At 40.2% G+C, this 14,727-nt stretch overlaps 2 protein-coding genes across 2 annotated transcripts; one reads left to right on the forward strand and one right to left on the reverse strand.

Moving 5' to 3' along the window:
* Positions 1-1,066: 1,066 nt before the first annotated feature.
* Positions 1,067-8,856, reverse strand: LOC307254990 (saccharopine dehydrogenase-like oxidoreductase). Its single transcript, XM_080033581.1, has 12 exons — positions 8,607-8,856; positions 7,218-7,330; positions 6,671-6,751; positions 5,942-6,071; positions 5,743-5,792; positions 5,389-5,519; positions 5,113-5,230; positions 4,353-4,472; positions 4,116-4,172; positions 3,874-3,985; positions 3,396-3,477; positions 1,067-2,441 (listed from the first exon to the last, which is right to left on the reverse strand). The coding sequence occupies exons 1-12, from the start codon at positions 8,803-8,805 to the stop codon at positions 2,351-2,353; spliced, it is 1,284 nt and encodes a 427-aa protein (XP_079889707.1). The 5' UTR covers positions 8,806-8,856; the 3' UTR covers positions 1,067-2,350.
* Positions 8,857-9,203: 347 nt separating this feature from the next.
* tfb2m (transcription factor B2, mitochondrial) lies at positions 9,204-14,276 on the forward strand. The gene is made up of 10 exons (XM_080029714.1): positions 9,204-9,334; positions 10,035-10,371; positions 10,946-11,129; positions 11,391-11,482; positions 11,659-11,812; positions 12,095-12,243; positions 12,454-12,543; positions 12,752-12,811; positions 12,914-13,062; positions 13,256-14,276. The coding sequence occupies exons 2-10, from the start codon at positions 10,096-10,098 to the stop codon at positions 13,443-13,445; spliced, it is 1,344 nt and encodes a 447-aa protein (XP_079885840.1). The 5' UTR covers positions 9,204-9,334; positions 10,035-10,095; the 3' UTR covers positions 13,446-14,276.
* Positions 14,277-14,727: the final 451 nt, after the last annotated feature.

Below are 14,727 nucleotides of genomic sequence, written 5' to 3' on the forward strand. Positions count from 1 at the left end.
GCACAGTGTGTGAGAGAGCCGTTGGAAAAAGAGTCGTTCAGCTTAATTGTGGACATCTTCTCAGTGGTTCTTTTGGGTTGTTGTAGAATATCTTCAATGGGTCCAAGATTTTAGAAGCAGCTGCAAAGACTTCACCTTTTGAATCTTGTGAGATAATTTTTTTGAAGTGTCTTGACAATTTTCTGTTTTCAAAATCTCCCTCTATGGCAGGGCCAGTGTCTGTGCTTCTCCTTCCAGCTGAACAACCGTGACAATAACAGCTCTGACATTTTAAACACTCATCATGCAAATAGCTTTATTTGAATGCTTCAATGAAAGGTTGTGTAAAAACAAACAGGCCCCTCTAATGGACTTTTAATTCAAATAAAAATGACATGTCATTTTTTATAACTTTGTAATAAAGCTTTGTCATGTATACTGTTTTCAAAATCAAAAGGCACAACTTACCGACAAAGAAATGGATGACAAACATTATTCTGCCAGCCATTCAGTGAAGACACCGACATACTTTGATGAAATGATCTTAAATTTGAGGACTTTTATCACAGTGCTGTAGATTTCAAGGTACTGTGCACAGCAAGTATTGCAATGACAACATGCAACAAAGTTCGACTTGAATGAATCAGGAGCATTGTGGTTCAAGGTGGACACCTTAAGCTTTCAGAGAGCCCAACTACATTACTATAGCAATTGTGAAACCAAACCATTGTGGAGTACGCTGAAAACCTCCAGTGTCTTTTCTATTGGGCCTTTGAACAAGATGTAAGGTTTTTGGGGAAAAGTTCATAAAACATGAAGCTTAAGCTTATAGATTGTCTTGCATGGAACATGGTGAGTATACCACTTGTGTATGACATGACCAAGTTGTCTAATGGATGATGGACTAACCTTGTAATCTTGCATGACAACTTCTCAGTGTAGAATATTTCGAGTGAAGTAATTCCACAATGCATCTTTGTAAATATGAACCAGTGATCTTGACAACCCGAGTACCTCTTTCAAGTGACAGAAAATGCATAATGTGCCCATTAAGCTGTGTTAAAAAAAGTCCCAAGACATATTTCTATTAGCAGAGTTGGCTTTATTTATGAGTCACATACAAAGCAAAGCACACCAAAGCAAATCCCAAAAACACAACTTTTCACGTGCAATGCTCATACACTCAATAACAAGTCTGGAGTGACATCAACAACATCACTTTGTGGATAAAACTATTTCCGATCCATGTAAGCATCCAAACGTCGGAAAAACAAACAAATAACTAACTTTTCACACAGTTGTTAACAAAACAGCACAGGTTCACATTCAGTGAGTGGCTCATGCCGTTTTTGTGCATCTTTGTGCATATTTTTTTTTGCCAAGGTTCAAAAGTAAAACGTTTGGATTGGTGAATTGTTGCAACATTCAGTTACAAAAAGAGATTGAAGAAAGTAGGATTTAGTGATAGTCCAACAAATAACTGTCAAAAACAAAGCAATTAGGATTTTTTTTTCAGCCAACAGGGCAGGAAACATAACATGTTCGTATGCACACACACACACAAACACACACAGAGCAAGTTTCTATTGTCTGTTGACAGCTTTACTCCACTGGACCAGAATACTTACAGCTACCATGTTAGTGCTACATGTGAGTGAGTGTCGAAGTTTAATACAGTTCACTACTTCAACCTACCTTACCAATCCTCACTCCTGCCACAGGATATATTGTCCAGGATCATTACATTTAATACTAAGGAGCCATCAGCCTGCTATTTAAAACACTGGTCATCAAGGGGACATTTGATCAAATCATCTACTCCTGTATAGGTCAGTACCATCTGGACTGTATCAGTAAGGTGAGGCAATTTAGGAAAGTTTATTTCTATCCGGATGATGTGGATATTGTTTAATTTGATGAGCACGCAGTAAGATCATGATATAATTTCTGTCTGTACAAAATGTCCCTTACCAATCTTTGGTATGATAATATGAGCCACCTGTTTGTTTTTTATTTAATCACCTGATTCTTCAGACTGTGAATAAACTGTTTTCTATCCAATTAGGTACTAATATGATTTTGAATATAACCATGTCAACTTTTTGCCTTTAATGTTTGAGACTATTTGTGCCATTTGTTTTTCAAGCAGTGTGTTAGTAGTGCATTCAAGCCAAAGAGACAGTGGAAAGTTTCAAAGAAAATGAAAAGGAAATATGCCCAAATCACCATCTTAAATGGTGATAGAACTCAGGGCTCTTGTGATGAAATAGCTCTCTTTCTATTATCGAAACTTCCCAGTTGTCATTAGGCATATTAGTAAGTGCTGAGAGAAACCTGGATTAATGCGTCAGGGATGGGGGGGGGGCAAACTTTAGATGACAGAGAACTGGATGCCGTGTTTGTTGAGGCGGTCGATCAGTGTGGTTTTTGCAAAAGCCGCTCCTGGAGTATATACTCCGCCCCTGGGAATGAGAATAAAACTGTAATTAAAACTTTGAAAGAGTTTTATCAATTGAATTTCTTGAAAAGTATGGATTTTAAACCACTATATTGTAAAAATATGAAGTAAATAGTTTCACATTACACGAGTCTAGTCTATCCGTAACAACACTGTAGAATTGTGAAATCACTTTCATTTCTAAGTAGAACTTTTAAATATTTCTGACACTGTCAAATTTTTCCTCTGATGTTCATAAATGACATGTAACAGCAAACGAGACCATCAGTGCAAAAAATGCTATTTTTATATAATTTTTCGTAATGCCTTTGTCATGGGTACGCTCTCCCAGGAACTACAGCTGGCGTAGTAAAAACACTAATCACTTTTGTCCAAAGGGTGTGCAAGAATTTGGGGCGACTGTGGCTCAGTTGGTAGAGCGGGTCGGCCGATGATCAAAGGGTTGGAGGTTCGATCCCCGCCCTGCCACCTGTGTCATAGTTGTTGTGTCCTTGGGCAAGACACTTCACCCACCTTGCCTCGTGTGAATGTTGATAGTTAGCCTGCTATCGGTGTATGAATGTGTGTGTGAATGGTAACGTGTAAATGGGAACAGGTCTCCCTTGCAAAAGAGTCTTCGGACTCAATGGGATACACCTGTATAAATAAAGGTAAAAAAAAAAAAAAAAAAAAAAAAAAAAGAATGAACACAAACTGAAAGCATAGATTATCAATCACCCAATTCCTTTGGAACAAAAAAGTTAAGCGCCCATTTTACGTGGACTGGCCCGATGGATTGAAAAATGTAATTCTCATAAAACTTAAAACAAAAACAGCTGGAAACCAAATTGCATGAATAAGTAGAAATTAACTTGGCAAAAGCAACAATATTGTGCAAAATGACAAGCTGATGTAATAGCGCATGTTGTGTGGTGTATTTGTATTTGGCAGGCAGTAGATTTGGGGTGTGGCAACTCACGTCTTGGGCAAGTCTTTGGCTTCGTTGAGGATTGTTAAAGCAGCCTGTACCATGGCAATGGGCGTGGCCACGTATCCACACTCTGAGTGATAACAGAGTTACACAATTAAACAACCATGAGACACATCATTGAACGTGTTGAACAGGCCAGACTGGGTATGTGAGCCATTAAGTGTCATTCCCCAGCATGGACAGAATGTTAACAAGGGAGCATTTAACACAGCAAACAAAGCTGATCATTAGTTCATCTTACGCTGCAGCTTTGTCTTCAAGCATTAATGGAGGATTTTATTAAATATTTTACAAATATGCTGCACGCTGTTAACAAAAAAAAAAATCAGCTACCCTCCTAATGCCACAATAATTTGCAAATAACAATATGCCTAACTGCATCATGAGGGAAAGTATCTTTGTTTTCACTCTCTGAAACATCAATACAAAACCATGTATTATACTAGGAATATTAACACTCAGTTACCTGGTCCCTGAACCAGTGTGCGGATCTTGCTGTTAGGTTTTCCCTTGGTGGGGTCCTGCCCCTCTGTGTAGCCCTCTCCATAGAGGGCAAACTGGAAGGATGAAGCCTCCATCTTAAACACAAATTGACACACATGTTAAGAAAACAGAGCATCATTCTTTACTAACCGACCTAAATGGCTTTGCATATACATGAAAAGAACAATGAACTGAGTGTACATACTGTATAAACCTCTTATTTACCTGCTTTCTACTGGGTCCAGCCTTGGTGAAGAGTCCAAAGGAGAAGAACTCTGGGTTCTGAGAAGGTGGGCGCAAACAACAGACAAAAATAAGCAACAAAACATTTCCCAGCACCCAGTATATGCACTACGATATCCTTGTTTCAGTTAGAGGTCAGATATCTCATTACAGCCAGCTTTGAAATTAAAATTGCATGAAATCTTCTGTATTGTTTTTATGCATGTAGTGTTTGTTTACCTTCATGAGCAGGTTGCGTCCAAAATTGAACTTGACCAAGAACCAGAACATCATGCCAGCAAACATCAGCTTGACAATGTTCCCAATACCTCCTATTCCTGCATAGGCTCCATACTGAACCTAAAAGCAACAACACAGATTATTTAATGATCTACAAACATGGTAAGGGAAGTTAATATTATATTATATAAACTGAAAACAAGACTATTGAGGGAGTGTTCCTTCACACCGATTACTGATCATGATTAAGTTACTTCACTCAAAAACTTTCAACAGTCAGAATAATGAAAAAAGATGAGCAGGGGATGATTTGCTTGACTACAAGTTAGATCATCAAAAGCCACATGTCTCTTAAAAAAACAAAAACAAAAACAAAAAATGTTTGCACTGCTAACATCAATAGTAATAATAAGCAGTCCAAACAAAGTGGAGGAGTGAAGATACTATCTACGATCAACATGCTGTTAGTCATGCCCAAAAATGTAAAAAGTGTGGGCATCATTGTGCAGACATTTTTCATAGTTTGTCACCACCAAACCTAATTTTTCCCATAGAAGTAGTGGAAAATCTTAAACTACCACAGCCAAGATCAAAACCAGCTTTGCTTAAAAAGCCTGACATACTAGTCATACCGACACACTAGTCTCCATGATGCTTTTTCTACAAATTCATTTTACAGGCGAGTCCTTGGACAAAGAAAGTGTGTGTAAAGACAACACAGGGTGTGAAGAAACAGCAAAAGAAAGATTTGAAGACTGACAGGTGTGGCCTGATGATCCTCCACCAGGAAGCGCTGAGATCTCTTCACAACGGAGGGATCAGAGCCCATGAAGGGCACCGTATACTGCTGGATCTCATTACTGTAGAACAGATTTCCTCTACAAATGCACACACAAAGACACACATGCTGACAAGAAGCACAACATTTTCTATAACGTGAGAATGTGTGGGTCAAACTGTAGTGCAGGCTGTTATGTGTACGTGCCACTGAGGAAAAGTAAAGGATTGCAGTTATTTTGAAAAAAAGCATGACTACCTGCGTTTCAGCTTAGAGCCAACAGTAGGGAGAGGTTTGAGATTCATCTTCCTTCTAAGACTCTGGAGCTTGTGGCCGTCTGCAAAACCGTAGATAGCTGACTGCCACGTGCCATCATGGATTGATGCACCCTGATGGAGAGACACAGAGAGACGCACACATAGGAAGGGAGAAATGGCGTAGGGAGGGAATTAAATAAAGGACAAAATATAAAAACACACACATTCTAGATAGGGTGAAAAAACATGGTACCACATTAACATAAGACTTGAGTGTAGAAATCATAGATAGTATATAAAATAGAAATGGGGAGGAAAGTGGATGATTAAAGATCAACAACAAGTAGTTACACACTTCAGGTCCTGCGCCGACTGTCAGGAAGCTCTCCACTGCAGTCAGTGTACCTGTGCACACACACACACACACACGTTTTGGCAAAGGCAAAATAAAATGAATAAATGATTAACAGCAACAAAAAGCAAGAGTGAATGGATTCAGGATTTTATTTGTAATGCTTGTGCGTTTGTGTTTGTGTGTGTGTGTGTCTACATACCTTTGAACTGGTCCCTGGTGTAAATGACTCCCATGTCTGCGGGTATTGAGTCGAATCCACAGCTCCCTATGATGTACAAACCTTTGGCAGCTGCCTCGCTGCTGTATTTCAAATCCATGCCCTCCAAAAACTGCATGCATGAAAGAAAGACAAAAAAGGGCAAGATTGCTTTTTTAGATAAGTTCTGTCCTGATGTGATAAAGGTGGTGGGGTGTTTTCTGTAGCTTTTAAAGAACCTTTGGAAAGAAAGGAACTTCAAGAACACACGTAACCCTCATGTTAGTGAGTGAGACATGCTGCATGACACAGACTGCCAGGGTCTGCTGTCATGATGCCAAGAGAGAGATCAAATTGTCTAACAGGTTACAGCATGAAACTCAGCATGTCTCTCATTTAATCCAAAAGACAAACAACACATGACAACATGACACACTGACAACCTGCAGGTACAGAGCAAATGTTTGAATTTTTACAAACCTATTTGATTAAAGAGAGGTCAGTAACACATTGCTAAATATTGAACATTTAGACAATTAAATATATACTATATGTTTTAGGGTTAGGGTTAGGGTTAAAAGGAGAGGAGGGAAAATGTAGTTGAATTATCACCTAGTCATTTAGCTGCAAGATGTAGGTATTTGATTGACAATATATGTAATGCTTAATGGTGATGGGAGGACTAACTGTATGTTCCCACTATAGTAAAGCATTGCAGCAATATGCACAAACCTGAGGCTCTCCACAAATGTCCATATGGTGGGCTCCGTTCTCAACACAGGCTTTGACCACTGGCTCACCATAGAACCTGTACTGTACACAGACAGACAGACACAAAACAGTTGGGGTTACTGTAGTGGAATAATTTATCTTGAAACAAGAACCTAAATGATGCACAGGACACAAACTAGCAGCGTTGGAAACCTAGCCTACTGTCCATTCAGACTTCAACACAATGTTATGTTTTGTGCAATGTAGTTCAGTGGCCCTCATTGTGTAAATGAAGGCTGCTCTCTTTGTGTGTGTGTGTGTGTGTGTGTAAGAAAAAGAAAAGAGAGCGCTATAAGAGAAAGATGGAGGGGGAAAGTGAACAATGGGGATAAGTTGAGCTGCACTGAAGCCCAAAGGGGGACGCCAACATCCTAATGTTGTGAGATGATGTGGGGAAATAGTACCGGTAGTTTGTGTCATCAGATAGAGCGAGTCCTCTTTTAAGTGTTTCTGTTTATGGTAAAGAAAAATGAACAGAGGTACAAACATTTCCATGGAGACTACTTACAGGCCCCACACAGTTGAGAACGATCACAGCCTGTTTGCACATGGCTGCCAGGGTGTCTGGTGCTCCTACATCTGCCACGATGATGTCCACTTCTGTCCTCAGCTCAGGCTTACCTGCACACACACAGACACATGTACTGATAAGTGCTACAGTACATTTTTATCCAAATGTTTGCTAAACAATTCTTTGACAGCAGTCTTCATACTTATGATAGATAAATAAATAAACTGATGTTTTCAGTGTTTACTGAATGACTGGACTGGCCGACTGTTTGTGCTGTCATAGTTGAGGATTGCAGTGAGTAGGTCTGGAAACAGAATAACTAGCTAATCTTTTGGAAGCTCACATTAGTGTCATGACAGCAGAATAGCTCCCTTGTTCATTTTCCATGATTACACTAGTGTTGCATGGATACAAATATATGACTTTTTGGTTGTTGGCTAGGGGTGGGTATCAAGACCCGGTACTAAATTGGTGCTGGTAGCTGACTGGTCAGTATCAAAATATTGATAAGCTCTTTGACCAACGGTGACAAACGCTGTGAGGCACAAGTATTTCCTTATCGCTAAACCCGAATGTAAAGTATAATTTGATTCGGTCTTCCACTGCAGGCAATACACTGCATCTGTGGTTTGATGAAGTTGATCCAAGAACTTCTCATTTATGTATCCAAAGACAGTCCTGCATTGGTCAGTCAAGAAGCATTGCAATATAACTTATTTCTGCCAAAAAGTCATCATAAATTAATAATTGAATATTTTCCCATCTTTTCATGTTATATCTTTATTTTTTTGCACCAAATTATGGAGAGTAGTATCAACTAGAAAATCCCCAGTTTATATGTCCATGGTGGGGACGCACGTTCTGTGAAATTTTTGCATGTCTGCGTGTAACGGTGTGGGAGGAGTAGCAGCTAGAAAAATGGAAGGTAGAAGAAGTAAGAAGAAACAGAAGAATAAGTATGGTGGAGAGTGAGGGCCCGTACTTAATAAGCATACTCATTATAGATAGGCCTAAGTACTAAACTTAGTTATAGAGGCATTTTTGTGTATGTGCATAGGCCCAAAATTGCGTTGTTGCCTGCTCACTTGTACTTTAGAATTCAACCAGAGTTAAGGGTCAAACTCAAACTAATCACTATCAGCAAGGCTAACTTATAGTGGTCATCATCTCGAGTCAGAGATAAGTGTGCCCTTTGCGTAAGAAAAAGTAATCTTCGAAAATCATATAACAAGCTCTGCTCACCAGTCACAAGTAACAATATCCTTTCATCACTTTACTTTGACTTAGTTTTAAGTTGACATCTGATGAAAATGCTAGACATGCATACATGGCGGAGGGCTGTCAGTTCTACAAACAATCTAATAATGCCATAGTTCAGATACATACCTAGGACTCCGGCGGCCTGCTCCAGGATTGTCTCCAGCTTCTGCTTGCTCCTGCCCGCCACGGCCCATTTCAGGTTCCCATTCGGACCCTCGGACACGGTCCGTGCCACCTCCTCCACCACGAACTGCCCCGTGAACCCAGAGGCTCCGAAGATGACCAGGTGGTACGGCCTGCTGGATGAAGTTTCTACACGCGCCATAGTTAAAGCGAACAGGCTGGAGGAGATCAGTGATACACCTTCCTTTCTCCGTCAGAGTGACAGCAGAGTGCGGGGCTGCGTCTGCGTGCAGCTTTGACAGCGCTTTTTTGTCTACTTCCGTAGCAACATTATGCTAATATGCTAACGCGATATTAACAGTATCGGTTGTTATTTACTACCTAGACCATTGAATGCAAATGTGTGTTTCATATCTGCATATTTGGGGCTATTTTTGTGTTTATTTAAATGCTAAACGTATACAATATATAGTTTATTTATTGTTTTTGTAACATTCGCACTTTAGCAAGGCAACTTCCTGGAGTTTCTGATTGGTCCTCGCAGCAGGCGCTAGTCAGTGACGATATTCAGAGGCGACAGCATCACCACGAGAGTTACTCAAACAAGCTGCGGGTGATACGGACACCGAGGGCTCAATGTCACGGAGCTTTACCAGCGGACAGAAGGACAAAAGACATCTCCAAACCACTGATGTCGTTACATTTGGATAAATAGGATATTCTGCAATAAGGTGTGTCTGTGTTTCTACCAATGCAACGACATTAATAGCGTTTGTTTAGCTGGAAGTGACATTAGCGTACGGCTAGCCAGTACGACTAACATTGATGTAATTCACGTCAAACTGTTATTCGTCGTTTAGTAACAGATTGCATGGCTGGGATGCTAATTTGTCCCTGTCTGGCCAGCCGATAACCAATGTCTGCGATTTTACAGGGTGAAAGACGATGAATAATCTCCAGTGATGCCGATAGATTTTCATTTCATTTTTCCTTTATTTATCCTCGAAAGATCAATTGAGGGGTGACCCTCATTTACTATGATGTCGAGTAAACTAAAAATACACACAAAACACAATGCAAATATACACCAAAGTTGTCTTCTAACCACAGCTGGCAAAGTCATCAAACGTTAAGGAGAAGTTAACCTCCCCATGTGCAAGATCATGTTGTGCTCTCTGCTCTGGCACACGCGTGGTTTTATTTAAGGATATCAACTTAATCATATAGAACACTTAAAACCCTGTGTATCTACTGTACCGACCATGTGTATACGATAGCTTGGCACCAATTTAGCCTACACGAATGTTTTAGCAAGTAATCTTGGACTTTAGCAAATGGTCTAGCATGATAGTATGTGTCTCAATGTCAGTTAATGTCACTTAAATGTCTGTTATTCATCCTAACATCCCATGTCCCTTTTCCTCCCTCTAGGCAGTGACCTCTTGAAGAGGTCCCCCATCCCCTCTGCCTCCTTCTTCCTCTGTAGTCCACCATGTCGGCCCACATATGTCGGGTGGTGGAGCTGATGATGCGCTCTGCCTGCTGCCACACTGTTAGAAGTAGAACCTGTTTGCACAAGTCAGGGTTTGCTCCTGTCGTTCCCGCTGCCCTCTGTGCCCCTGGGGCTCCCAGGCTTCACAGACGGGCCTTCAGCCTGGGCTCTCTCTCTTCGGGTCCTGGTCGGCCCACACTCGGCCCAAGCGCCCAACAGCCCCTTGCAGAGAGAACATCCCCCTTACACAGGAAGCTTTCTGCTGTGGCTGTACAGGTAGGCAGTTATCCTTTGTCTCCCATGGATTCCACTGCAGCTTGCAGTAAGTTAAGTCCTAATCAAAATGTCTGCACTTATTAATGTGGTGTAAAATAATGGGAACATTTCCACTTTTATAGAATTGTGTGACAATGTCAAATGTTTTCTGGAATTTCCACAAATATATATATATATGTACTATTCACCGTTTTTCATGTAATTTAAGCTAATGTGACTTGGCCCAAACAGCTGTGGTTAGAACACAACTTTGTGTGTTCTTGTCCATTGTGTATTTTAGTTATGTATGTTTTTGTTACAGACAACTGCTGCAATGCTCCAACTTTGCCATTATATTTTTACTGTTTGTTTATGGATAAAATATGGAATGAAAATAGTGTATTTCAATCCCAAGATTTTCTTGGCTACCTGAACCACTTTGTACGAGGGGAAAAATGTATGCATTGATTAGAAATGTATGTGCTTGTGCACCTATCTGGCAAATGTACAGGGAAAAAGATAGACCCTGGTTCTTGATATGCTTTAAACCTTTTTCACACATTTTGCTGATTGTTTTCCTTTTTGTCTTGTCCAGGGCCAGTATCGTCCTCTGTGTCGATATGACTACCTGGACCTTGGGGAGGTAGAGGATAATGTACGCCGTGCTCAAGCCTGTAAAAATAGCCGATTTTTCATAGTGGACCCCGACCTGGCTACACTGATAACACAGACTCTCACACCCGATGATGCTAAAACTGTAATCTTTGACTGTAACCCAGGTATGTTTTAGTTCAGTGCTTAAGTTAGAGGGGAATGCAAATGTGGGCTTAATGTGAATTTTTGTTCTTCTGAAAGTTTTTTGGTGTGTAACTAATTGGGCTGGAACAAACGTTTGCAGACTAAACATTAAAAAAAATTGTCTGGGGAGTGATAGAGAAATAAGTGTGTAGGTGTCTGTATGATTACTAAGTTTTCACAAAATATATATTTCTTGTCAGTGAAACAATAGTATTGACTTTATTTGTGTCTGTCATTTTAAGGTCCTGGGGTGTTGACTAGGACACTGCTTAATGCTGGAGCGCAGAGAGTCGTGGCTCTTGAAGGGGATAAGTTATTTATACCTGATCTACAGGTAACGCACACATCTCTAAGCACCCAAAGACCTTTTGTATTCTTACATGGAGATTAACCAATCCTTAGTTCTTATCCAATTAATTTGAATTACTTGATTTAATTACTACAGTGAACATTCTTTTTACTGTTATGTTAGTTACACAAATAAATTATTATTATTTAATTTTTTTGCAGGATTTGGAAGGCCGCCTCGATGGTCAGCTGGAAGTGGTACACTGTGACTACTTCAAACTTGACCCCATCGGCAGCGGATATGTTAAACCCCCTGCCATGTTCACGGACAAACTCTTTACGGACCTGGGAATATCAGAAGCTAGCTGGACTGATGGTGAGAAAAACAAAACCTGCATTCTAACCTCAAACATAAGTATACCTCAAACTTTTGATTGGTTGAACTTTTTCAGCAAATCTGAAGTTTCAAACATTCAGATACAAGTTTTCTAAGCATCAATAATAATGTAATAAGAAATGATAATCGCATTGCATCAGTGTAATGGCTTGGTGTGTTGCTTTAACTCCTCAGTATACTTAACTGAATGAACAATGTGCATTGTACAGAGTACTATCCCTCTAAAGTATGTGTGTGTACTGTGTTGATGTGTGTCACCAGATATCCCAGTGAAGGTGGTGGGAATCCTGCCCCTGCGTAATGACCGTGGCACACTGCTGAAGATGGTTTACGCTTTGTTTGAGCGGCTCTCTGTCTTCAGATACGGAAGAATTGAGCTCAACCTGTTCATCAGTGAGAAGGAATACCTGGTAAAATATAACTTAACCTACTCAGAGTACCAGTTTATTTTATGCACACTGTTCTTTTTTTATACAAGGAAGCTATAAAAAAACATCTATATTAAGTTACTGCTGCGCCTGGCAATCTTCCATGGAAATTTCCATACTGACAACACATTGCTAGTCGTTGCTGAGGTAGACTTGATTTTCTGTAAAATAATCGTCTTCTTTCTCCATCAGAAACTGGTGGCACGTCCAGGGGAAATGATGCACTACAGAGCCTTTGGTGTCCTCTGGCAAATGGCCTGTGATATCGAATTACTGCACAAGGTAACAGTACGAGCCATCGTGGCAAAAAGGAACGTTTTGGGGATTTATGCAACTGTGTTAAAGCTATAATGGTTGACAGCAAAAACACACAATTCTTTAAGATAAAAGCAGAAGCATGGACCATAGCGTTTTGTTTAACGATAATTTCTCAAAGCTACTGCCTGTGAACCATAATAAAACTTCCATGTTTCTACACACTTTTGTGCAGGAGCCCTGGGAGTCATTTACGAAGTCTTCTAGACAGCATGTACCTGGTCCTAAGGGCAAGGTAAGGAAGAGAGAAGACTGAATAACAACTATACCAATTGGATTGATATAGTCTGTTTAACATCGGCCCTCTCTTTTTACCTCTGCCTCTTTCTCCCCTCAGCTTCCTAATGACCACATGTGCCTGGTGCGCCTCCGTCCACGGGCCGATCTGTTCTCTGCAGGCCTCACTCCCTCTAACGCTTCCACTCTGCTGATGATGGTCAAACAGTTATTGGCAAAGAGGAAAGTCAAACTCATTGACAGGCTCAAGTAAGCAACGTTGCTCTGAGGGAAAGTTCACAGCCACACAAGTGAATAAAAATTATGGCAGAATCACAGGTTGTCCCTGTCCAAACATCTTCTGACCTTATTTTCCCTCTTGCTTCTCCCCCTCTTTTGTTTGTTTGTGTGTGTGTGTGTGTGTGTGTGTGTGTGTGCGTGCGTGTGTGTGTTTCCTTCCCAGTCTGTGGTCTCCGGATAGCGGGAGTAAGCTGTTATCGGAGATGGGCTTGTCGGAGGACATACTGACGGGCCATGTATATCCAGAGGAGTATCTTCGACTGTTCCAGCTGATGGACAAAAGTCAGGAGTTCACACAGAGCTGGCTTTATGAAGAAATTCTGGAGAACACACAGAGGGAGGGTTGGGGCTAATATATAGACATGCTAGTCATTTGTATAGGTTTTTTTTAAGAAAATAAATCATAAAATAAAAACATATTTATAATATTAAGATAATTTAATCTTAATGAGAATCATACAATGTGTGATGTAATGAAGAAGGGGCATAGAATATGCCTACATGTGTAACAGAAAATAGCAATAATATAAAATGTTTATGCAGAATATTTGACCGCATAAATATTTCTGTTACCTGACACGATGCCCTTTTGTTGGGAGTTACTGAAATGCTGAACATGTTTGTGACTGACTGTATTTTAAGATAATGGAGGAATTACTTCAAATGACACTATGTGTGTTATTCTGAACTTTGATTCCCATGAGTTGATATGAGACAAAAATACATTGTTCTTTTTGGGCCCTCACTTGAGATTTTTTTTGAGTGCCAGCATGAAAAAAGGGGCGTTCTTAAAGATTCTTGCAGAAGAACGGTCTTATGATGACGAGTTAAATTGTGTAATAGAAAAACCCCTCTGTTAAGATATCAGTGGCATAACCAAGTTACTTTGTGGCTGCACCAGGTCATGCTAATTCAATAAAAAGTCAGAAATGTTCATGAACTTGGATGATTGACACAAGTGCATTTTGTTGATTCCGAGTGCTGTGACAGCAGTTTCACAAAACTAAACCCTGCATTTATCATGTATTGAATTACTTTCCTTTAAGGGGGAGTAGCTGTGCAGGAAGAAGTATTTCCACTGTATTGCTTCTGTTTTATTTTTGTTTAACCATTGTGAGTGCATAAGCTTGCCTGAAATGTGTGTAAGCTGCATGTATAAATCTGCTTTTCAAACAAATAATTAAATCCTGTTTTTGATAAGTAGTGTGGGGGAGAAATTGATTGCCAGCCTTGTTTAGGAAGAACCTGCTCCTGCAATGGTTGCATACAGTAACAAAATGGGTATTTATTAGATGGGTCATTGTTTAAAATGTTTTTTTTATTTATGGAAAAGTGTGTGCCCACGTGTCACAGAAGTTTGGCTTATCTGTTTTCATGCCATAAATCATGCAATGCAATAATACATACAGTGTAATGCGGCCTGATGCTTCAAGTAACGTGGCCAGTAGATATCACCAAAGTACCCTAAATACGGGTTTGCCCCAAGTGGAAATTGGTCTGTTTTGAGAAAAGGCAGTGAATTAAACTGTTGCCATAACTGTTAAGAACGCCACTACCTTAAAAACACACGCACTGACAAGGTTGAAACTGAAGGTGGCGACCGTGCGTCGTCCCGCGCCCACAGCCTCTCAGTAG

This window comes from Ammodytes marinus, assembly GCF_949987685.1.
Source record: "Ammodytes marinus genome assembly, chromosome: 1".
Lineage (NCBI taxonomy): Eukaryota > Metazoa > Chordata > Actinopteri > Uranoscopiformes > Ammodytidae > Ammodytes > Ammodytes marinus.